General features: G+C 40.4%; 1 protein-coding gene across 1 annotated transcript in view; it reads right to left on the reverse strand.

Annotated features, from left to right (window-relative positions):
- The window catches only part of LOC132887112 (RNA-binding Raly-like protein), a 582,616-nt gene that overhangs the window by 38,797 nt on the left and 516,695 nt on the right, over window positions 1-27,124 (reverse strand). Inside the window, exons 3-5 of the mRNA XM_060922495.1 lie at window positions 23,203-23,278; window positions 8,584-8,631; window positions 7,390-7,571 (exon numbers count right to left, since the gene is read on the reverse strand). Coding sequence (XP_060778478.1) covers window positions 7,390-7,571; window positions 8,584-8,631; window positions 23,203-23,278 — 306 coding nt within the window. The remainder of the gene's footprint in view (window positions 1-7,389; window positions 7,572-8,583; window positions 8,632-23,202; window positions 23,279-27,124) is intronic.

Raw genomic sequence — 27,124 nt, forward strand, 5'->3', positions numbered from 1 at the left:
ACACATAGACACAGACAACCATTCACACTCACATTCACACCTACGGTCAATTTAGAGTCACCAGTTAACCTAACCTGCATGTCTTTGGACTGTGGGGGAAACCGGAGCACCCGGAGGAAACCCACACGGACACGGGGAGAACATGCAAACTCCACATGGAAAGGCCCTCGCCGGCCATGGGGCTCGAACCCAGACCTTCTTGCTGTGAGGCGACAGCGCTAACCACTACACCACCGTGCTGCCCTTTATTTAAGTATACTTAATAAATTGAACTTGAAGTATACTTCTTTTTGATAAGGGTAAAAGTGCTATAAAAATAAACTTGATTTGTCTTGAAAATAGTCACAATACAGAAAAAGCTAGAGATGAGCAGGTGTGTCTAAACTTTTGACTGGTCCTGTAGCTGTAACAAACTGTGTTTTATGCTGGCGGAAGCTTTTGCACAGTTTTTCTGTAGTTTTGCTGAAGCTCAGCAGGAATTCAGACAGAACAGAGGACGGGTGACATCACTCGACTGTTTGAATACCACACAGCATCAGGCAAGGACACATTTCAACTGTGCTGCCTTACAATATGAGGCATATCAAAGGTATGCATGTGTGTGTGAATGTGTGTGTGTGTGTGTGTGGGGGGGGGGGGGGGGGGTCCATCAAAGAATACAAAGATGCTTTCAAGGACATAAGTGCTGGTGAAGGATGCTGCTTACATAAATGGCATTTTACCTCCTTTTTGACAAAATGTGAAGCTCAAAGGAAGCCAACTGAGCCATTTACTATGTCTACAACAACCTTAACCTTACTAACCTTGCTATTATTCTTTTTTTTTTTTAAAGGAAAAGCTGCACGTTTTGTCATTGAAGCAGGTTTTTATGTGGGGTTCAGCCAAATGTCCATACAAGGTTAAAACTTGCTTTACATGTCAGACTTTTGCACAGTAAAGTAGCTATAGACTCAAACACTAGAAGACGCCCTTATCAAAAAAAAGTATACTTCAGGGTCATTGTATTAAGTATACTTAAGTAAAGTTAAAGTATATTTCCTGAAGTATACTTTTGTGTACCAATTATACTGATATTAATGTACTTACAGTATACTTGTAAGTAAACTAATCTAATACTTCTTGGGACTAAATTGGCCCACGTTTAGTTTATAAAAAGTATACTTTAAGTCTAAGAGAAGTAAACTTCGAGTATACAACTAGTATTTTTTATTTTGTACTGCAAGTACGGTATACCACAAATAAACTTATATACTAATAGTTTACTAGTTCTATACTTGTAGTCCACTCTTTAGTTTACAAAAGCGTACTCATAGTATACTGGAAATATACTACAAGTTTACTTGTTTTATACTTCTAGTCCACTTTTTAGTTTACTAAAGTATACTTCATAGTATACTGGAAATATACTATTGGTTTACTCATTACACACTTCTAGTCCACTTTTTAGTTTATAAAAGTATACTTTATAGCATATTGGAAATATACTATTAGTTACTAGTTATATATATCTAGTCCATTTTTTAGTTTTGAAGTATACTGCAATTACCCTTCTAGGAATATTACTGTATTAGTTTTCTAGCCCTAACCCTTACCTCATGCACACTACCAGTAGACAACTTAAGTGTCTTGTACCTTCAGTTACAATGAAGTCATAAAGGTAAGAATTCACAAAATAACAGATACTCAGGATTAAGAACACATTCATTTTCTTTAAAAATCTAAATTTAAAGCAACATTGTATGAAATGTCAAAGTATAAAATCATGGCAGTGACAACTGGAATTGAAATTCAAGCTCTAAAGAAAAAGAAATAAATGAAAAAATTAAATTATCCCACTCAGGAGAAAAAAAAATACTTATATGGAACCACAGACATACCTAAGAGTCAACAATGCCGAAGCACAACTACAGGGCAAGTACACTTAAACATAAGGCACAAATATTTTAATACTTTATTACACTTTTAGTTAAGTATATCTTGATCAAAAGTTTAAGTATAAGCTTAATATACTTAGACTTTTCTATATACTTTTCAGTATAAGTCAAGTACACTTATCCATCCATCCATTATCTATAGCTGTTCATCCTGTCCTATAGGGTCACAGACAAGCTGGAGCCTCTCCCAGCCGCCTATGGGCGAGAGGCGGGGTACACCCTGGACAAGTCGCCAGGTTATCGCAGGGCCGACATAGAGATAAACAACCATTCATACTCACATTCACACCTACGGTCAATTTAGAGTCACCAGTTAACCTAACCTGCATGTCTTTGGACTGTGGGGGAAACCGGAGCACCCGGAGGAAACCCACGCAGACACGGGGAGAACATGCAAACTCCACACAGAAAGGCCCTCGCCGGCCACGGGGCTCGAACCCAGAACCTTCTTGCTGTGAGGCGACTGTGCTGACCACTACACCACCATGCCACCCCAAGTATACTTATGTATAACTTTATTAAGTATATCTCTGATAAGTAAATAAAAAGTAAACTGAAAGCATACTCTCTTATTTTTAGTTTGAAAGAAGTATACTAGAAGCACACTTGAATAAACTTCTTTTTTGTAAGGGATGCAAGGTTGTATGATAAGAAAAAGATTTGGTATCCTCCTGTATTCAGGCCTAAGGCCTTTGTTTACGCCTTGAAAAGAAGTGTAGATTCAGTGATAATAAACACAGCAATCTCCTTCCGTTTCATCTCAGTGTGGAATTCATCTCCAGAACAAAAATAAATCAAAAGGTCTCTGCATTGAGGAGACGTTTCATGGCTAATTTTAGATTTCTTTAATGCCCTCATGCCCACTGTCGAGTATAATCTTCAGTCTGAGACAGATTGTCAGCTACTCTCTCTCTCTCTCTCTCTCTCTCTCTCTCACGGACACAGATATAAGCTCTGGGGAGATAAAGATAAAAGCAAACAATGTGTGTTTTGTGCACATAGCCGCGGTTATTTCTTACTCATGAATCGCTTCGATACAAGCCGAGCCGCCAGAGAAGTCACTATGCACAGAGCTCAGAGTCGAACACAAAAGTAATCTCCAGGCTTATCTTCCAGATGAAGAGAGAGCCCACCCAACCCGCTTAGCTCTTATGGGCTGGAGACGAGAATCTGAAATTGTGCAATTGAATGTAAATTACAGGCATATGGAATGTGGCATGCTCTGGCGTCCTTGAATCACCGTCGGGAAATGCAGCACAGCCAATTCAGAATCAGAGTGGCAATTTCAGCCAAGAGGCAGCTGATGACATCGATAGACATGCATTTGCCCCTCCGAGGGAAATCAATACATAACTCTAATGACATGAATAAAAAAAAGATCCATTTTCCTTTTTGGCTATTTGCATAGTGTAAGAGACAGACAGACAGAGAGAGAGAGAGAGAGAGAGAGAGAGAGACTCCCTGACCTGCACCATTTAGCGTGTTATGTCCACTGATGACAAACTATGTAACACCAAGGAATAAACTTCACTCACTTAAAGTGTGAGTCTTACAAAAATGACAGCATAAAATCCTGGGTTTTCTGTGTGTAATATGCTCATATTAGAACACAATCTAAAAATAATTTCTGCAAATATATTCAGCAACTTACTTCTCTTAAGTTGCATAATCAAGTCAGGATACGAAGTTGACCTTGATAACCGGTTTTAGTTCTTAATAATATAAATACTTTCAATATTTGTCTTATACATATTTATAGATGGGCGGCACGGTGGTGTAGTGGTTAGCGCTGTCGCCTCACAGCAAGAAGGTCCAGGTTTGAGCCCCGTGGCCGGCGAGGGCCTTTCTGTGTGGAGTTTGCATGTTCTCCCCGTGTCCAGTTCAAAGTTCTTGTTGTGATTATGGTTAAATGCATTGTCAAGGGCATTACGTCACACATTCATTCTACTGGTCGGGCCTACGTAGCACGTGCGAGAGCACTGCACGCTAAAATCACGTTTCCACGTGACACAAGTGACGTGACCTATTGATACACGTGCAATTGATCTCACGGTAGCAGAGTAGAGTGTCATCTCAGAAAAGCAAGGTTTTATGGTTAATTATTCGTTAATTTGCAATGCCACGACTGTCAAACATTCAGCGTGAACGTGCCATTGGCATGCTGAATACGGGAACATCCGTCACTGACGTTGCGAGGGTTATGGGATGCAGTCGACAGACCATCCATAATCTCCAGACACGTCTCCATCAAACTGGCACCACAGCTGACCGTAAGGAACCCTCCACAGAACTTGCAGGAGCTTGGTGCCATGTTGGTACAAATATGGCGGCGCATTCCCCAAGCTGTGTTCAGACGCATCATCCAATCCATGAGGAGACGTTGTATAGCAGTTGTGAACGCCCATGGAGGACACACCCGATATTGACATGATTTCATTAAGTTGTGACTCACAGTTTTTGATCGTGGACATTGTCGTCGCATTTCCGGTGGAACCGATTCCATGACAAACATGATCTGTATGCTATTTTCCAAAATGTTCAAATTATTGACCTTGAAACGAGTGTAAAGTTTTTATTTTTGTTGAGTATATTTGGCTACATAGAAACTACCTTACAGCGTTATTGATTTATCTGACGAAGGACAACTAATCAATTCAAGCAACGGGCTAAACACAAGCTTGACACTTCCTGTGCGGCGGTGAGCTCTTTGGGACGGCGCTTCTGACTTCCGTTTCCAGATTGTAGGAACAGACATCGCTCAAATCCGTCTATGTGAATCTGCCTCACAAATGTATCTTTTTCAAAACGTATGGAGCAGACACCAAACCATCCTGCCGGCTTGAAGTTACCTCTCTTTGTCCATACAAATCGAACCCATTCATTTTGTAAGTGTCCTGCTGACTTTGGGCTGTCATGGACTAAAATTTGGCTTTTTTCAAAGATAGACTGCCTTTCAGATTTTTCAAGTGTAGGCCATAAAAATAATTTTCCCCGACACCCAGTTATTTTTATTTAGTGGACCGAAAGCTACTGAATTCAAATCACAGACTTCTAATTTTATTAGGATTTTTAAAATAGAACAATTAATGAATTAAAGCAGTGCACACGGGCGACTTCTTGTCGCAAGCGTATTGTGATTTTTGGATGCAAGTTTGCCCTCTCGACCAGTGGGCGATTTGGGGAGGGGGCTGCAAGTCATGTGGAAATCACATGACTACTTCGCAGGCGGGGATTGGCTTAGCTTTTGGAGGTGATTGCTTCGTTATTGCAAAGACACACACATGCGGCGATATCTCTACAACAAGTCAGCAACTGGCAATTTTTTTTCTGCAGAATATCAAGCATGTTTAATACCTGCGAGCTGTTGCAAGCAACAAACAAATCGCCATCGCAAATATCTGCACACGAAGCAATTTTTCGCTCGCATCAAAAAGTTGCACGACCAAGCAACAGAAAATCGCCAGTGTGCGCTGGGCTAAAGAGCCACGTGCCCCTAAATTCTCTGCTATTTTTTTCCTGCTTCACCATGACCCAATTCAAGATACTACATCATGCATCACATGGTGGGCTTTCCCCGTTTGCACAAGGCATCGTGGGATACAAATTTGAAACAGGAGAGAATAATGGAGGACGTGGATGAAACGTGAAAGAGCGACTACAGTAACGGAAAGTGAGAAGAAAATACATTGTTATATACGAAGATAAGGAAACACAGGACCAAACTAATAAATATCAGCGGTCAGCGAGCACCTCGGTGTGATCAGCTATTCGTTTAGCGACAAAATGATGGAACTGTCAGTGCACGGTCTAAGGTAAACCTGCGCATGCACAAACACACACACACACACACGGACTTCCTCTGTCTGCTTGACTGCACGAAGCGAGCGATTTCATGCACATTATTTGCTCAGGAATCCCCTCAAATTAAATAACTTCCCAGACACAGAATGGCTTGATATTTTGTGAGATATTACAGAGATAAACATTAGTGCTGTCAAGCGATTAAAATATTTAATCGCGATTAATGTCGCGACTGTCATAGTTAACTCGCGATTAATCGCAATTTAATCGCACATTTTTGTCACATGAAAAACCATTGTAATTCTCTTATCAGCATAAAAAAGTGAATGGGCTTGCTCACCGTTCGAACTACGGGGGTACACGGGGGATCCGAGATCCCCTGAAACAGACATGAGATCCCTTGAAAACATGATTTGGGAAATGTTGGGGGGTCTCTAAAATATTGGCAAAATGATGTTTATTGACATAGCAATCATGTGCAATGGGAAGCATTTGCATATCCGAAGTGAGCGCGCGATGGAGATCTGCACTCTGAGACAAGCGCAAGCACCCCCCAAGGGAAAATAAGGGACCCCCCGAAAATATCGGCATAGTTCAAACACTGGTTGTACCAATGTTTTTTTTTATTGCAGAGCATAACACGTCTTGTCACAGCCTCTGCAAAGTGGGGCTGGAGCTGCCGATGGGAAAACGAAACCTACCGTAAGCCGAGCACCGTGGCTCTTCGGGGGAGGGCAGAGGACTCTGGCTGTGCGGGGCGTGGCATCATGTCACAGAGCGTTAATCTAGCGATAAAAAAATTATCGCCGTTAAAATTGAGTCAAGTTAACGCGTTAATAACGCGACATTTTTGACAGCACTAATAAACATATATTACAATGACCAAATTTCAGAGGGAACTAAATTCCACCGATTTTATGAAATCGAAAGGCCGTCTAGCTTTAACCGGCTACACTTGAACAGCCGTGAACGACACACCTCTTAGGAGGCATGTTTTGGTTTTAATTTTGTTTTGGATCATTAAAAACCTGCTACATTTTGCAAAGCAGACGAAGCCAGAAATGCAGCGAAATTTCACGCGTTGTGCATATGATGTCACTTCCTTTGAATTAACAGTAACTTACCAGGAACGCATTCATGTAATGGCAGACTCAAAGAGCCAAATTTACCATCTAAACAGAACATGTTCCCGGTCTCGTACTAAAATACAATTTAGACAGTCAACTATTTAACATGTCTAGTTTTATAAGGTATAATTTCCAGGGCTGATGTCATTTTCGTAAGACTAGCACTTGAAGCTGGCAGGGCTAAAGAACAGCAATTAGGTAAGTGCTAATACTAGGACAACTTGAGTCATTGCAGCATTGCAAATCTACACTGGCTTTCCTTAGAATAATAAAAATGCATGGATAGTGACTCCTGTCCTTTAATTTCGATGACCTATATATTACTGAATGATTCTACATTTTTAATAACTCTTGGACGGTGACCGAGATAATGTTATTAAAGCATTGCAAACAGCCAAAAATCTTATTTCAAAAGCTGCTTAAAGTAATGCTGCTTATCACGGTGAAATGGTGGTTCAGAATGTTGAACTTGGCCTGCAAATTATGTTTCTGCAGTGCGGAGGCTCGTTTCTGCCATCTGGACTTACGCTTGAGGCCGGAGGAAAAGGAGGAGGAGGAGGAGGATGGTGGGCGTGAGGACGAAGAGGTGGAGGTTTTGATGGAGAAGGAAGTCTTTCCTCTCCGTGTCGACGGCACCACGACACGCGAGCGTTTCAGAGGGATGACGGCTCTTGGAGGCGGAGCCACCCGTCCATGATAGTCAAAGAGCCTGAACACAAAACAGAAGTGATCTTACAGCACATATGCATGGTATAGTTGTGTAATTTCTCTCTCTGTGACAGTTCAAATTAATAAATAGTTATGGATGCATTTATGAGCTGAACTGGCTTTGCTAAAGCGATACAGATTGGATTTGATATTGGAACCTTGTGTGGTGTTTTAATCAGCTCTGAGATTCGAACATTTCTGCACACATACTGTAAGTGCTCTTGATTATTGTAGATTTTTCTTTCAATCAATCTTTGATTGCTCAATAACAGGATTTTCCTGAACATGGCTTTCCCCTATATGACTTGAAATAAATCATTATGTTCTTGAGAAATGTCTCGATGCGCTGTCTGGGCGCTGATCACATGTCATTTCAGTACATCTGCATTCACGGCAGTGGTGTAGTTTTCAAGAATCTTCAAATGAAAGAGGAGAGAACAGAGACACAGGGAAATGTCAGACTGAACTATGTGCTCTACACACACACACACACACACACACACACACACACACACACACACACACACACACACACACACACACACACTTGTGCTTTCTCTGCACAGTGTTTCTCAGCCTGACTGACATTTAACAAAATGTCTCCACCGATATTGATCAGAAGCAGGGGAATAAGTGAAAAAAACACAAAAAAAACAACAACACCATGCCATCTTTAAGTGCAAGGATATGCTCTATTCAGTCAATTCTAATGGGTTTTTACACAAAATATGCTTTGATTTGAATTCTCGCCGAAAAAAAGTATATGTGCTTGAGCAAGGCTGGAGCCAGTGGCACACTCTGTAAATGCCAACGTTAAGTGCTGTGCTCATTTTTCCCCTCCTTCTTTTTCTTGAACTTGAACCTCTGTTAAAGGCCATAATAATGTCGAGAGTGATTTACATTCTGCACTGATGCATCACATCTATGGTGAAAAACCCATGAGCAGTTTTAAATGCTTCAACTAGTTATTACTTAGAATTATGGAGGAATAACAAAAGCGAATACATACATACCGATTATAGAAATCCTCACGGTAGTAGTCATAGTCAAATTCATATCCACTGAAAGGACACACACATACAAAATACATGAATGTCTTGCCTGCTAATTTGCATGCATGTATATATCGAACCATATTTACTATATAAAACTATATTATTATTTATTAAATAAAACTGTTTAACTACATTTAATATAAAGAACTATACAACAAACTATGCCATAATAATTTCTTTTCTGACTTTACATCCAGATAAATAATGTATATATGAGGGTTACAGATTAACGTGGGCGGCACGGTGGTGTAGCGGTTAGCGCTGTCGCCTCACAGCAAGAAGGTCCGGGTTCGAGCCCCGTGGCTGGCGAGGGCCTTTCTGTGCGGAGTTTGCATGTTCTCCCCGTGTCCGCGTGGGTTTCCTCCGGGTGCTCCGGTTTCCCCCACAGTCCAAAGACATGCAGGTTAGGTTAACTGGTGACTCTAAATTGACTGTAGGTGTGAATGATTGTCTGTCTTTATGTGTCAGCCCTGTGATGACCTGGCGACTTGTCCAGGGTGTACCCCGCCTTTCGCCCGTAGTCAGCTGGGATAGGCTCCAGCTTGCCTGCGACCCTGTGGAACAGGATAAAGCGGCTAGAGATAATGAGATGAGATGAGAATAATTGAGATGAAGTCAAGGTTATTATTCACGATATTCACTGAGCCTGAGGCAGATAATTGCTTTAGTATAAATACACAGGTGGTTATTAAAAAAAATCATATTTAAAAAAAATTATTTCAAATTTCAAAAGCGGTATGCAAATGTAAATAAAGGTGCAGCACAGACTTGTCACTTATCCATGCCGACTCACATAAAATACTCTGTTTTGAAATGGATAAAATAAATCCCAATTCCACCTTAGCTTTGAATAGTTTTAAACCAAACTTCATAGCATCTTTAGTGCTTTTAGGAACAGCATTTTCTTTCATCATTTGTAATTCTTCCTCACTTACGGTGACGAAGCGATCGGCTGCCATTTTGCCGAGTCGCTCGAGGTGATTATTGAGAAATCGTCTGAATTTCTCGACCAATCAGCACACACGATTTCCTATAATCACCTCCATATTTATACTATTAATAATAATTCAAGTAGCAAGATCAAGTTTATTGGAATTAGAGCGACAGCTACAATTATCGACACCTTAACGATCTTTTGGCCGTTGCAAGAGTAGAAAAGGCTTTCAATACGTAAATTGTGCATGAATAAATACTCAAACTTCCACTGGAAAAAAAAAAGGAGTTGATTCCCGATTACTTAGCGTATCAGATCATGTGACACCGTTCCACAAGTACTGACACCTTTGTCCACAGTTATCGACACCGTTCCACAATTATCAACATCCAGATGATTATTCATTTAAAAAAATCAGCGGTATGTGGTATTAAGTTAACAAAACATAGTTTTTCTTTAAAATTTGTTTTACATATACTTTTATTTAGTACAAAATATCTTTTATATAAATATATGGATGTTGGTGCTTATGTAAATGTGGAAGTAATTCTAATGTTTGTAAACAGATGAACTGATAATGTTTAACCTGTCAGAAAATCTTTTTGTTCCACTTTTTAAGTATTTTTGTAGATCACGTTTTGTTAATCATTCGTTGTTGTTTGTATTAATTTCTAGTTGTAACCCTATGAACATCCAGGTCAAAGGTCACGTGTCATTCCTCAAACCAAAATATAAAATGTCTACGGATATTGTAATATGTGGTAGATATTTACAACAAACTGCAAAAAAAATTCTGAATGGAATAGAAAAATCTGAATATTTCAAGCATGTGATTTTTTATGTGCGAGGAATTTAATTCTGGTCTAATTCTATTTATTGCAATAGGATTCCAAATACTCTATAAACAATCCATTCTGTTATGAATCAGAAAAAATATCATAAATCACAGCATTTTTATTTTTTTTTAAAGTACTCCATCTACTTCAACAATGTTACACAAAGATCGATCCATAACAGTTGTAAATGTCATTTAATTCCACAGGGTGTCGATAATGGTGGACACCGGTGAAAGTGATCACTGTTATCGACACCTCACGTGACTTCTCAAACACGCGTTTAGATACAAAATGGTGATTGTCAAATGAAAGAGTAAGAAACAAAGTAGGTCTTGCCAAGGATATCATGAAATATCGGTGAATTTGATCAGTAAAAACATGTCCATGATCTTTCCACCATGCTTACTTGTGATGATGACGTCCAGATTTTCCTCAAATTGCTGATCATGCTAAAAAAAAAAAAATCCATCTCCAGTAACGAGCTGTGCCATCAGACGACAAGATCAAAAGGCGAGGTGGGTCTTCAGGTTGATTAATTAACCAGTAATAACTGTTACAACTGAAAATCACCTTTGGAAAATTGTTTATTTGTAAATCGGAAAAGGTGTCGATAATTATGGACTGTCGATAATTGTAGCCGCCGCTCTAATTAATATTATTGTCTTAGTGTTTAAGTTAGCAGGTTGGAGAGGGAAACCATGTCGTAATAGGGTTTTTTATGTATGCATTAATACACTGTGAAAGTTTGTTAACACTAGGGGGTCAATTTGTTAAAAAAAAATTATAAAAAAGTGGACTTGTGGGTTTGATCCTGTGGCGCTGTCATGAGATTCCTTGTTAGAGGATGAGACAGACGTTAATCTCATCTTATCTGTAGCTGCTTTATCCTGTTCTACAGGGTCGCAGGCAAGCTGGAGCCTATCCCAGCTGACTACGGGCGAAAGGCGGGGTACACCCTGGACAAGTCGCCAGGTCATCACAGGGCTGACACATAGACACAGACAACCATTCACACTCACATTCACACCTACGCTCAATTTAGAGTCACCAGTTAACCTAACCTGCATGTCTTTGGACTGTGGGGGAAACCGGAGCACCCGGAGGAAACCCACGCGGACATGGGGAGAACATGCAAACTCCGCACAGAAAGGCCCTCGCCAGCCACGGGCCTCGAACCCGGACCTTCTTGCTGTGAGGCGACAGCGCTAACCGCTACACCACCGTGCCGCCCCATCTCAATTATTATCCACCGATATTCACTTCGCCTTCAGCGAATAATTGTTGAATATTATTTTTTAAAATTCTGCCTCAAGTCAAGTCCTGTTCCAAATGTGGAATTTCAGCTGACTAATTGTCATACAAACAATTGCAATTACCAAATAATTGTCTTTTCTGGTGACTCGTATGCAGAACAATTGTGGATTAATGAACTTAATAATAAAACTGCACAGATATTGTAGTTACTTAAACAAAGAGATACAATTAATTTCTCTTTAAACTATAAAAAAAAAACCTACAGGGCAGATATCACACACACAGTACAAATGTATTAAATTGTGGCACTTTTTCATGAGAAATTAACAATGTTAATGTTACATAGTTATATACTGAAGAGTTGGATTGAAAAAGTTAAAAATAGACCTTAAAATTTATTAAGACTTTATTTTTGCTGGTTAAATGTATTTATATGGAAATATACCGCATGCAGTACGTACCATATGGTATATAAATATTTATTCTATCCACATTCACTGGATATGAGCAATCGTGTGCTCTGATTGGCTACTCTACTACTAGGATATCAGCTCATATACTGTAAGTAAAGAAGAACAAAATGGTAGCGCGTGTTGCTGAACCAACCGAGGATGAAATAAAAACTCGAAAACAAAATCCCCAAAAATACAAAAAAAGCAACAAAATACGGAATGAAAGTATTTGATGGTAAGAACGTATCTTTTTTTTTAAAAAATTCAAGAATTATTATTGTAGCATTTTTCACAAACTGCTCCTGTCATTTCGCCAGTTTGTTTACATTCTAAGCGGAAATTATTTTGTCGGGCGTTTTGTATAAAGTTTTTATTTATTGAATTTGCAAAAAATAAAAATAAAAATGCTCTGTTTCTCAAAATCCAGTGAATGTGGATAGAACAAAACAGTTATTCCACTCAATCTCGCCATACATGGCTGATAGCCGATTCGGTGCTACGTGCCTCGTCGGCTATCAGCTCATGTACGGCTTGATTTCATGGAATAACTGTTAATTATAGAGTACATACTGTATACAGATCCAATTTCCTACTACCTTCTGAAAAACAAATAACTTCTGTTATGCTTTGAAATATCTTTATCTTTCAAATAACAGTGGTCTCTTCCAGGATGACTCCACCCCATTCACAGGGCATGAGGGCTCACTGATGCCCCTTTTCAACCAACAAGGAGCAGGTTCTTGAACTGGGTCCACTGTCTTTGAACCTTGGTGCCAGCTAGCAAACCGGTCCACCACCAGAACCGTCATAATCAAGGATGCGTTACACAATTCACAACAGGAGTAAACAGTAGTAGCGAGAAGACAGAGCGCATCGATTACCTGCGAGCTTTTGATCTGTTATTGCAGATATTTGGTTTTGGTCCATCTTTTTCTGAATATGTATCCATTTTATCCTTTGGATCCTTTTGTATTTTTGTACTAAAATGACCATTTGTACACAAATGCACAATATCACTTTGCCTTGTCATTTACGTTGTTTATTGTATTTGGATAGCTAGATGTTTAGATAGCTAAATGTTACTCAGCAATATTTAACAGTTATTCCCCGAAACTGAGTCGTACATGAGCTGATAGCTGATGAGGCACATAGCACCGAGTTGGCTATGAGCCATGTACGATGAGACTGAGTAGAATGTTCTATTCTATCCACATTCACTGGATTTTGAGAAACAGAGCATTTTTATTTTTTGCAAATTCAATAAATAAAAACTTTATACAAAACATATGACAAAATAATTTCCACTTAGAATGTAAACAAACTGACAAAATGACAGTAGCAATTTGTGAAAAATACTGTAATAATTCTTGAAAAAATATATATGTTCTTACCATCAAATACTTTCATTCCATATTTTGTTGCTTTTTTTGTATTTTTTGGGGTTTTGTTTTCGAGTCGAGTTTTTATTTCGTCCTCGGTTGGTTCAGCAACACGCGCTACCATTTTGTTTTTCTCTATTCATGGTATATGAGCTGATAGCCTAGTAGTAATCAATCACAGCGCACGATTGCTCATATCCAGTGAATGTGGATAGAATAAACAGAATTATTTATATACCTCATTTTGTAATCTTCTATTTCTCTACAAATGCACCATGGGGAGCCTGACCGAAATGGTATTTCAGTGCACTGTATACTTGTATATGAACATATTGACAATAAAGCTATCTTGAATCTTTCTGTTGTGTTCTCCATTCCTGAGGTCTGCTTCCTCTCCAAACTAATGACACTCCCACTGGTGTCATCATGGTTCATGCTGGAAAAACAGCAGGACTCCCTAAAGTGAATGACGCATGAAATGGAATGACGAATGACAGGTAGTAAATTTGAACAATAAATGGTCCCTTGTCATTCAGATTCTTACAAATGGAATAACGATTGAAATCTTTAGTTTTAGACCTCCCTAGGATAAGATAAATGGGTGCTTGGTGGGATATCAGCTTTTACAAATGGAATGACAGGGTTTCTATATGTATTGACTTACTTTGAGCTAATGTTGTCAGTGATATCACCTTTTACAAATGGAATGATAAGGTTTCTAGGTGGAATGACATACTTTGAGGCAATGTTTATCAGTGATATCAAATTAACAAATGGAATGACATTGTTTCTAGGGTTAGGGTTAGGTTATAGGTGATATCACTGATAACATTGCCTCAAAGTATGTCATTCCACCTAAAAACACTGTCATTCCATTTGTAAAAGGGGATATCACTGATAACATTAGCTTAAAGTATGTAATTCTACCTTGGAAATGCTGTCATTCCATTTGTAAAAGGTGATATCACTGATAACATAACCTAAAAGTATGTCATTCCACTTAGAAACAATGTCATTCCATTTCATGAGCTGCAAGCATGTCATTCCACCTACATTTCAATCGTTATTCCATTTATAAGAATCTGAATGACAAGGGACCATTTATTGTTCAAATCACTAGCTGTCATTCGTCATTCCATTTCATGCGTCATTCACTTTTGGGAGTCCCAGCTGGTGACAGCTATATTTTGGTTCCAGTTGGGAACCAACTTTTCAGGTTCTGATCCAATTTATTTTTAGTCGAAATGCTCTGAACGGTTCAAAATTTGGTGCGTGAACAAGAACCAGACCCATTCCCTGTTGGTCAAAAATGGGTATGAATGGTTTGATGAGGAGGAAAATGATGCAAATTATATGTTATGGCCTTCACACTTACCACAGCTCAATCCTACTGTACATATGGGAGGTTTTGGAGAGGTGTGTTAGACAGCACTGTCTACGACTATCATTACAACCAACTGACAGAATATCTTTTGAAAGAACGATGTTCAAAGATCCAGTGACGTTCCACAGACTTGTAGCATGGATCACGCCAGGATTTAAGATGCCAAGTTGCAATAAGTGTTGTCTCAAAGCCTTAATGAAACAGGTCCTATGCAAAACACTTTCTGTAACACTGAGTCTTTAAAAAAAAAAATCTGCTGATACAAGAATACATTAGGTATTCTTACAGTGCACAGGGTAGTGTTACTGCCTCACAGCTCCAGGGTCCCTGATATGATCCTGATCTTGAGTTAATGTCTGTATGGAGTTTCACATGTTCTTCTTGTATCTGTGTGGATTTCCTCCAGGTTCTCCGGTTTCCTCCTACATGCCTGTAGATGGCCTGGCTACTCTAAATTTTCCGTATATGTGAATAAGTGTCAATAACTGTGCATGGTGACCTGAGATAGACTGCTGTACCACTCTATTGTTCCTGGGACAGGCACTGAATACCCTGCGACCGTGACCAGGATAAAGCAGGTACTAAAGAATGAATGATTTTGTAGATGGAACATAGGTTGAAAACATATTTGTTTAGTCAAGCCTTTTGTTAATGGTGTTTATGAGGTTAAGGTGTAGATCTAGAGGGTCCTCAGACATAGAGTGTTTTGGTAAACTGGGATGTATGGATGCTGTCAGTCCCCACTCGCTTGCTCACTCGAGTTTGTTGACGGTGTAGTGGCTGGCTGCTTTATGTCCTGGGGCTCCCTCATGCCTGTGTTACCTTCTGGCTCTCCCCTTTTAGTTATGCTGTCATAGTTAGTTGCCGGAGTCCCTGCTTGTACTCAGTGCAATATGTATACTGTTCCTACTTATTCATGTGACATTGGGCATACCTAACCACCTGCTTTTTCTTCCCCCCCTTCCCCAAAATCTGTCCCTCTGAGTTACATGGAGTCAACAGAAAATCTTTTGGTGGAGAGGGTGGAGACCTCGACTGGCTCTCGTAGCCTGCAGGGAATTGGCCATCAGACATTCTGTCGCATGTCCCAGACCCGGTGAAACATAACTGAATTGTCTTGGCCAGCCCTAAGGGTCCCATCTGCATCTCATCATTGCTGAGGAGTGTGCTCCCATCACCCAATCAAGCATCCAGCCAGAGCAGGTCATGATATTTTTTAACCATATTAACAAGCCATTGTTGTGTGTTATGCCTGATGTCAAGAGACTCGTCTCTGCGAGCCTACCACACAGATTTAATACTTGTGTCATTTTTAGGGCATACCTAACAACCTGTGTTTTCTTTCTCTCTCTTTCTCTCCCCCCCCCCATCTGTCCCTCTGAGTTACATGTTGGTCCTGGGATTGAGATGCTGGCCTCTTCTGCCCCTCGGACTTGCTTGATCCATCCTGGTGCCCTGTGTCTGGTTGGAGTTTTATCGCATCGCTCCTGTGAAGGATGGCCCCATGAGGACAGTTGAGGGTTATACCTGGAGGATGCTCTGGATTCTTACAGTAATGCTTTTATGGCTGAGGACTACAGCTGACTTGCTAACTTTAGGACTGCAGTTGTCATGAACAGTTTTGCACTCAAGTTTCCATCAGTGAAGAGTTATAACATCAATGAAACTGTCTTCATGTTAAAACTGTTAATGTTATAGTCATGCTGTCTGTTGTTGCCCAAATGAGGATGGGTTCCCTTTTGAGTCTGGTTCCTCTCGAGGTTTCTTCCTCATGTCGTCTGAGGGAGTTTTTCCTTGCCACCGTCGCCACAGGCTTGCTCATTGGGGATAGATTAGGGACAAAATTAGCTCATGTTTTAAGTCGTTCAAATTCTGTAAAGCTGCTTTGCGACAATGTTTATTGTTAAAAGCACTATACAAATAAACTTGACTTGACTTGAACATACTGTATGTCATGACATTGGTTTTAGCCAATTGAAAGTGAGCCAGGTGTTTAATTATAATGGTTTTTGTTAAAACATTACTTGAAAGAGTATGAATGGTGTCTCTGTGATTAAGGTTCTTCACCAGGAGCCAGAAGGTTGTGAGTTTAAATCCAAGAACTACAAGAATTGTATTTTCCATGAGTCAGAACATCAACCCTTAGATGTTTCAGGGACAGATCCAGCCCAAGAATCTGACAGATGAACATTTGCAGAAATCCATCCATCCATTTTCTACTGCTTTCAGAGTCCAGGTCACAGGGGTAGCAGCCTAAGCAATGCTGGCCAGACCTCCCTCTCCCCGGCCACTTCCACCAGCTCTTCTGGGGGAATACTGAGGCATTCCTAGGCCAGCCAAGAGACGTAATCTCTCCAGCATGTCCTGGGTCTGCCCCGGGGTCTCCTCCCGGTGGGGCATGCCAAGAGACCCTCCCTTGGGAGACATCCAGGGGGCATCCTAACAAGGTGCCCGAACCACCTCAACTGACTCCTTTTGATGTGGAGGAGCAGCGGTTCTACTCTGAGCCTCTCCCGAATGACTGAGCTTCTCACCCTATCTCTAAGGAAGAGCCCAGCCACCCTGTGGAAAAACTCATTTCGACCGCTTGTATCCGCAATCTCAATCTTTCGGTCATTACCCATACTCGTGACCATAGGTGAGGGTGGGAACATAGATGGACCAGTAAATTGAGAGCTTTGCCTTTTGGCTCAGCTCTCTCTTTACCACAACACACCGGTTTAGCGTCCCCATCACTGCTGACGCTGCCCTGATCCGTCTGTCCAACTCCCGCTCCCCCTTACCCTCACTTGTGAACAAAACCCTAAGATACCTGCAGAAATATTTTCACTAATTTTACCAGATTGCTATGGATTTTCACAGAGGCATAGAGCACACCAAACCCTTTCTGAAGAGGGCAGCCATGGCCTGCTACGACCGTGGCTTGGCCTGCTTTTTGCTCCTGAAGCCCCGAGCAAGCATGGCTCACCGAAAACTTTAATATGAGCCCCGGCTCCAGCTGTGCATGCATGGCAGGATTTAAAAATTCATAACTCAGCCACTGAAAGTCGTAGCCCCATCAAACATTACAGGTACCTCCCTCTCCCTGAGACCTTTCGAAACAGCCCAGGCACGGCCCACTACGACCGTGGCTCAGCCTGTTATTCACGGCAAATTTCAAGATTCGACCTCTTTCTGGAGCATTTTATTGATTTGACCTAGATTCTTTGTCTCAGGTCACATTATACAAAGCATCATGAGAATACAGGTAATTAGGTCAGGTGAGCATCACCGCTCACCACACCTGGTCAGATCCTGAACCATTGGTCTGTTGGTTGAGCGCGACTATAGCACATGTAGCCAGCTAGCGGTAAAGTAAACAAACGCCCTGTGACCAATGCCAAGTGGTACATATATATTTCTGACTGATGCACATGTATTGGTTGAATCGGTCTGGATCCGTCTCTGGATGTTTAGCTGTATGACTAAATCTAATTTTGTCAGACAAGATAGTTGTTTGGATAAAATTTTCTACCCAGTGAATAAATATAAATCTCAGTGACCAGGCTCCGTATTTTGTCACAGAGGTTTTTTTTTTTTTAAATAGTGTGTATGGATTTAACTTCTACAACATGTGTTTTTGAGAAAACATTTTCTTTCACTACAGTCTTCGATCACTTGTACTTGGGAAAGGGCAAGCTATCCACAAAACAATTTTCCTGTGTTTACTTAAAGCTCTGCTTCTCCCCAGATGCATTAAACCATGACAAACCCCATACCCTGGATGTCGATTGGCTTGCTGGTCTCGCTCGGTGGTCAGTGTGAGAGGAACAGACTGAGAGCTGGGGATTGACACTACATGTGAGCTATGTGGCAGAGTGGAACTCAGATTGCTTTCCAGCTCACGAATCCCGGCCAGGTCACCATGGCCACAGTCTCTTATAGAACGAGCTCCGTAAAAGACACACACACATGCACACACACACACCCTCCCATGCATCATTATTATTCAGCCAAATGGGACTCTCCATCCTCCAAATCTTTTATTATATTTAATTAAAAAAATAAAGCAACAACGGTTTAAAATGGCTCTTTGATGGTTTTGTCATTCTCCTGTTTTATTTTCCTAATTAACAGACCTCGCAAAATGGATATTTGGAAATGTACTGTTCAAAAGCAAATGGAGTCGTAATGAATTTGTCATATCAAAAAGCAAATGAGAGGGGAAATATATAAACAAGAGTATAATGATAGCTAAGGGAAAATCTACTGCTACAATGAGAAGGAAGGGAAATTAAAAAAAGCAGTGAAAGGGCTCAGAGAAGAGAAATAATAGTAATGCTGGATATCTGCAAATGCATGCCTCATTACTTCCATTTCCCTTTTCAACAAAGATAACAAACCTTTCTATCAGCTTTTTGGAAATCAGGAATCTTAATTTAATCAATGCCTGGGCCATATTTCTGGAGCACTTACATGGTGACTCAACTTCTGCTCTTGTGGATAGTGTAAACATTTGCACCCCATACAATTTCACCCCCCAACCAAAAAAAAAAAAGGACTCATTCATAATCTTCTCATACTGAACATCCTTTAAACACACTTAGCACTATTCTGCTTTAGAGTATATAGTTTCAGAAGAGTAATTATTATTAGTATAAGTACAGAGGTGATTATAGGAAATCACGTGCTGATTGGTCGAGAGATTCAAACTATTTCTCGATAATCACCTCGAGCGACTCGGCAAAATGGCGGCCAATCGCGTCGTCACCGTAAGTGAGGAAGAATTACAGATGATGAAAGAAAATGCCGTTCCTAAAAGCACAAAATATGCTCTGAAGTTTGGTCTAAAACTACTCAAAGATAAGGTGGAATTGGGATTTATTTTATCCATTTCAAGACACAGTATTTTATGTGAGTCGGCGCAGATAAGTGACAAGTCTGCACCGCACAGTTATTACATTTGCATGCTGCTTTTGAAGTTTTAAAGACATTTTTTTAATACGATTTTTAAAAATTTAATAACCACTTGTGTATTGATACTAAAACAATTATCTGCCTCAGGCTCAGTGAATATCGGTGAATAATTATTAACTACTTACTAACTGAGCATGAGGTCTTTATGGGAAAATATTAGACTGAGGTCTTGACAGTATGAACCGAGTCTATGGGCTAATATTTTCCTGTAGAGACTGAGCAAGCGGCGGCACGGTGGTGTAGTGGTTAGCGCTGTCGCCTCACAGCAAGAAGGTCCTGGGTTCGAGCCCTGGGGCCGGCGAGGGCCTTTCTGTGCGGAGTTTGCATGTTCTCCCCGTGTCCGCGTGGGTTTCCTCCGGGTGCTCCAGTTTCCCCCACAGTCCAAAGACATGCAGGTTAGGTTAACTGGTGACTCTAAATTGACCGTAGGTGTGAATGTGAGTGTGAATGGTTGTCTGTGTCTATGTGTCAGCCCTATGATGACCTGGCGACTTGTCCAGGGTGTACCCCGCCTTTCGCCCGTAGTCAGCTGGGATAGGCTCCAGCTTGCCTGCGACCCTGTAGAAGGATAAAGCGGCTACAGATAATGAGATGAGACTGAGCAAGCGAGGTTAATAAGGAGTTTATTATATGGCTTTTTTTTTGTCATTTCTAAGATTAAAATTGACAGTCATTATAATGAGGCGTGGCGCTGCTTTCTTTCAGTTATGTCACATTTGTAACATAGTTGAGTCATGCATGCAAAATAAGCAGCTAGCGGTTTCAAAACTGAATTTCTGTTAGCGGTTAGTGGTTTCTGAATGCTCTTCGTTGCTCATTTCTTGAATAACTCGGTGACTCTTGTTTGTCTTTTGTGTTTTGGCCGTTTTTATTCCACTTTGATTTCCAATTAATCTTTTTTTTCTTGCTTTGTTTTTGTTTATTTTTTGCAACACTGAAGCCCAGCGCCTTGGAAAGAAAGTCTGTAATCGCTCACAGGCATTATGGGAAAATAATGCCCACCAAGGAACCAATCAGAGCGCACAATTTTACAAGAAGTAGCTCATGCTATATAATAAATCACCAGTATTCGCTTCATCTTTGGCGACGAATTGTTAAATAATCACACTATGTGGTGTCTGGTTTTTCCTCAACGTTTCTTCCTCATTTATTCTCAGGAGGTTTTTCCTTGCCACTTTAGCCTCTGGTTTGCTCATTAGGGATCTAAATCTACATACGGATTTCTGTAAACTTGTTCTATGACAACATCAACTGATAAAGGAGAACCGAAGGCAATTTTTTTATTATCAAAATTCTATTTCTCATTTTATTAAATATAGGAATGTATTTTTGATCGCTATTTTGTCACTGCTATAGCAAGTTATGAGTGTTTGAAATATGCTATGTAATATCAGTCCATATGTCAAAGCAATGGCCGTAAACGAGATTCACTGAGACCTGTGCGAGACATTGTAGGACGGAAGTAAAATGTACAGCGGAAATCAAAGTGACCAACATCTGCCGACGTTGTCAAAAGACATGCGCGCCCTCTTTTGAATGCTGATGTAATCAAGCCGGAAGTCACATCACACATCACATCACATTATCTCTAGCCGCTTTATCCTTCTACAGGGTCGCAGGCAAGCTGGAGCCTATCCCAGCTGACTACGGGCGAAAGGCGGGGTACACCCTGGACAAGTCGCCAGGTCATCACAGGGCTGACACATAGACACAGACAACCATTCACACTCACATTCACACCTACGGTCAATTTAGAGTCACCAGTTAACCTAACCTGCATGTCTTTGGACTGTGGGGGAAACCGGAGCACCCGGAGGAAACCCACGCGGACACGGGGAGAACATGCAAACTCCGCACAGAAAGGCCCTCGCCGGCCCCGGGGCTCGAACCCAGGACCTTCTTGCTGTGAGGCGACAGCGCTAACCACTACGCCACCGTGCCGCCCCAAGCCGGAAGTTTTGTTTGTTTTTGATAGCAAATCAGAAAAGTTTGAAAAAAGTCGGCAGTAATCGTCATTTAAACCCGTTTTTGTGCAATATTTAATTTGGAAAACAGTTTTCAAAATGGCGGCACTGACACCTGGCTGACACTTCACGTTTTGAAGTCTCGCACAAGTCTTGTGAGATAAGTGACGTGGACCAAATGAGCTAAATTCAACATGGCTAAAAACCGAATAGGCCGATAAGTATAATATTTAATTGCAATTAGTTGCCAATACAAGTCACGATATAAGGTTACTAAAACCGAAAACGTAATTGAATAACACGTTAATTAAGAAATAAAGCAAATTTAAAAATGACTTCAGTTCTCCTTTAAAAGCACAATGAAATGAAACCTATTTCAAAACATTGACTTGCTTGCTCTGTAGCAGAAAGAAACTGTGTTTGACATGTACCAACATCATAGTTTTCTTGTCCAACACTTCCATGATCTTCATCTTTATTTTAAAGCAAAACAGTCTATAACTGCCAAACTTTCTGAAGAATCCAAATACAAGGCTGTCTATTAATGGTTTGATATCATTACAGTGAATCCTGCATCCTGTCTTGTCTTTGTCCTGAACTGAAATATTTACCTGCCCAACAATTTCCATCTTCTCACTCTGATCAGTGTACAACTTTAAGCAAAGTATTTCGGAGTCATCTCTACACACACCGCCGTATCGAAATGTCTCTCAAATGCAGCTTCAGCAAATGTAAGAATAGATTGTTGCAGATAATCGGGCAATGAAGCAAGACAAAGACACACGGCTTCGTATTATCTGATTCTGATGAGCAACAAAAAAGTGCTGACTCGTATTACTCCGGTATCTCTATCTACGATGCTAATCTGCCCTTCTCACTCCTCTCACGGAGATAAATCCCGGTTTTCAAAGTCAAACATTATGGATGACATCACTACGAATGCAGCCGCTCATACTATTGGATATTTGCTTCAATAAATGACAATGCCTGCTGTTAGAAGTGCTATACAAGGAAACGTGAACTAAATTAATGATTCTTAGCAATTTTAAATTAGGCCTAATCAAACATCAGAGCTTTTCAGGAGAAATACATTTTAAAAAGCATGCTTTAAACTATTAATATTAGCCTTGGCAATTTCACCCATATGCTACTAAATTGAAAAAAAAAAAGATACATTTTGATTTATGATAAAATTTTATCAATTGCTGCACACGGTTTTATCAATAGTCTCCCAGAGTTTAGGACTTTCCAGATGTAACCGTAAAACCACAGATAAAATTTGATTTATGAGGAGACTTTAAAAAAGGTTTAAACTAAAAGCAACTGATAAAATGTGAGCAATGAGGCTTTTCTCAGAACAAAGGGTTGTCTTTACGAATCTGGCTGACTGGTGAGAATTTGAGACTGGCAGAACTCACGTGTACACAGCAGAGAGGGGTCTCTTAGAGCCAGCTTTGGGCCGGTACGGTTTGGGCTCTCCGGCCATGTTGATATCTGAGGAGAAAGAGACAGAAGAGAGTTACAGCATGATTACACACTTACACCCATCTCAAACCCTGTCACACCAATCAACAGCTAAACAAGCTCTCCAGCTTCTTGCACTGGTGCAGTGATTACACAGCCGAGCTCTCGGAATGACCCCTGATATGCAAACATAATTTCAATATTTCAAACACAAGGAATTGACACATGGTTTTCCCTTGCAGCACTTTTATGCTCATCATTTCTTTGCAATACCACTTTTTCTTTTCAGTTTTACATTCACTTTCATAGCCGCATCCATGGCAGGTGGTGCCACCTGGTGAACAATTCTTGTTGGAATATGTCGTTAGAGCCTTCTGGGTGAGTTTCAGTGAAAGCCTCCTAGCAGTTTACGAACAGTAGTGTTTGGTGTGATGAGTCGCCCAAAATTTTCAAACCACATAAAATGTTAAATATGACAGGTGGTGCCACCATCTTGACAACTTTTATACACACCAACCTGGGGAACCTTCCATATGAGTTTGATCAAAATCTGATCACTCCTGTGGGAGGAGTAGCGATTTTCGTGAAATTTCACATGACCCCTGTGTAGCCTCATCCATGGCAGGTGGTGCCACCTGGTGAACAACTCTTGTTGGAATATGTCTTTAGAGTCTTCTGGGTGAGTTTCAGTGAAAACAGTATCCTAACAGTAGTGTTTGGTGTGATGAGTCACCCAAAATTTTCAAACCCCATAAAATGTTAAATATTACAGGTGGTGCCACCGTCTTGACAACTTTTATACATATCAACCTGGGGAACCTTCCATATGAGTTTGATCAAAATCTGATCACTTCTGTAGGAGGAGTAGCGATTTTCGTGAAATTTCACATGACCCCTGTGTAGCCTCATCCATGGCAGGTGGTGCCACCTGGTGAACAACTCTTGTTGGAATATGTCTTTAGAGTCTTCTGGGTGAGTTTCAGTGAAAACAGTATCCTAACAGTAGTGTTTGGTGTGATGAGTCACCCAAAATTTTCAAACCCCATAAAATGTTAAATATTACAGGTGGTGCCACCGTCTTGACAACTTTTATACATATCAACCTGGGGAACCTTCCATATGAGTTTGATCAAAATCTGATCACTTCTGTAGGAGGAGTAGCGATTTTCGTGAAATTTCACATGACCCCTGTGTAGCCTCATCCATGGCAGGTGGTGCCACCTGGTGAACAACTCTTGTTGGAATATGTCTTTAGAGTCTTCTGGGTGAGTTTCAGTGAAAACATCCTAGCAGTTTATAAAGAGTAGCATTTAATGTGACGAGTCAGCCAAAAATTTCAGACACCCATAAAATCGCAAATATGACAGGTGGCACCACCCTCTTGACAACTATTATGCACACCCACTTGGGGACCAGTGTATGTGAGTTTGATCAAAATCTGATCAATCCTGTAGGAAGAGTAGCGATTTTTGTAAATTGTGGACGGATGATGATGACGGACGACGATGGACGGACAACACGTGATCAGATAAGCTCATCCGGCCTACAGCCAGACGAGCTAAAAACAAAACAAAACAGGGAATAGATAAAATTTTATTTCCATTCAGTCTTCCAAAATGGAAAAGTAATGGATATTGTATATTCCCACTTGACTGTATTTAAAGGAATGTCATGGAACGCGAACCTTTGTGAGACATGTAAAACACACAAGACTGGATATGATGTATAATTCATGAGGCAGCAAGTCCATTGTTGACAAAAGCCCAACCTGAGACATTAGCTAGTTACCAACATGGCACAGGTCGAACTGCATTACGTCTCGTGTGAGAGAGTTCTCTTCCTGTTTCTGAAGATTTGTTTTGTTCAAGCAAAGGCTACTTATAACATTTTTGCTTATATCTGCCAAAGTTTTCTTTGCTTGTTATTTTGCGTTTGCTCACAATTGCTTTACATTGTGGCAATATGAGTGTTTTTATCACAATATCACTACATCATCATTTACAATAGCACCACAGGTATGTGTCATTTATCCATCCATCCATCCATCCATCCATCCATCCATCCATCCATCCATCCATCCATTCATCCATCCATTATCTGTAGCCGCTTTTCCTGTACAGGGTCGCAGGCAAGCTGGAGCCTATCCCAGCTGACTATGGGCGAGAGGCGGGGTACACCCTGAACAAGTCGCCAGGCAAGGCAAGGCAAGGCAAGGCAAGTTTATTTATATAGCGCATTTCATACACAGTGACAGTTCAATGTGCTTTACAGAGGTAAAGGCAAAACAGTAAACAATAGAAAATAAAATTACATAAAATAAATGGGGAAGAAGAGAGAAAAAAATAAGAATTAAACAATAGTAGAAATAAAATAATAAAATGATATAAAAGTTCAGTAAAAAACAGCAGAATAAAATAGAATAAAAGTTAAGTAAAGTTTAAAACATGCAGAGACTGTAAAAATTAAGTAAAGTTTAAAACATGTAAAGATGATATTTATCAGTTAGCAGAAAGCATCTGAGAACAGCTTGGTCTTTAGTCTAGATTTGAAGCTGCCAACAGCAGGAGCATTTTTGATGTCCTCTGGGAGTTGGTTCCATAGCTGTACTGCATAGTAGCTAAAAGCTGCTTCACCACACTTTGTTTTAACAACAGGTTTTACCAGTAAATTTTGCTGCCGCGATCTGGTAGATCTGATTGGGTTAGGCCGCTGCAACATTTCAGAGAGGTAATTGGGCCCTGTACCATTTAGAGATTTGTACACCAGCAGCAATGCTTTAAAGTCAATTCTGTAACTTACTGGAGGGACCTTAGAATTGGAGTAATGTGCTCTGTTCTTTTTGTTCGTGTGAGAACCCTAGCCGCTGCATTTTCAATCACCTGAAGTCGTTTGATGGTCTTTTTTGGCAGGCCTGTGAAAAGGCCATTGCAGTAGTCAACCCTACTAGAGATGAAGGCATGTATTAGTTTTTCCAGATCATTTTTTGACATAAGTCCTCTTAGTTTGGAAATGTTTTAGGTGATAAAATGCCGATTTAGTGATTGCTTTCATGTGACTGTCAAAGTTTAGCTCGCTGTCAATGAAAACACCAAGATTTTTAACCATATCTTTTGTTTTAATCCCCTTTGTGTCAAGAATAGTGGTAATCCTGAGTCTTTCATCTTTTTTCCCAAATAGAATTACTTCTGTTTTATCTGTGTTCAGCTGAAGAAAATTTTCTGACATCCAGTTGTTGATTTGGTCGATACACTGGTAGAGACATTCAAGGGGGGCATAATCATTAGGTGATAAAGCAAAATAAATTTGGGTGTCATCTGCATAGCAGTGATACAAAATTGAGTTGTTCTTGATAATTTGTCCAAGTGGGAGCATATAAAGGTTGAATAGTAATGGTCCAAGGATCGACCCCTGGGGGACACCACAGGTCAAGGACATTGATGTTGAGGTACAATTTCCCATGGCAACAAAGAAGCTTCTATCTTTTAAGTATGATTTTAACAAATTGATAACTTTACCAGTCAACCCAACCCAGTGTTCAGGTCATCGCAGGTGTCATTTATATGTTTATGTTAATTTGCCAGGTAGACTGATAGGCACAGAAGGAGCAAGTAAACCTACATGTGGATCCTGGAGGATTACTGGTACCCATGAATGTGAACTGTTATATGGAGTCATCATATTTCTACATTGGCTATGTTTTGATACTATTTAACTTTACTGCCATTTACTGGATTTTTACGATGTATGGCATTGTTGAGTGTGGACTGCCGCCAAGGCCAAATGCCGTATCCTGCAATGTTAATGAAAGTGAAATGCAATTTAAGGATCTATCTCGAGACTCGGCTCCGTTCCAAAATTTAACAGGTTCGTCCTTGG

Source organism: Neoarius graeffei, chromosome 5 (assembly GCF_027579695.1).
Source record: "Neoarius graeffei isolate fNeoGra1 chromosome 5, fNeoGra1.pri, whole genome shotgun sequence".
Classification (NCBI taxonomy): domain Eukaryota; kingdom Metazoa; phylum Chordata; class Actinopteri; order Siluriformes; family Ariidae; genus Neoarius; species Neoarius graeffei.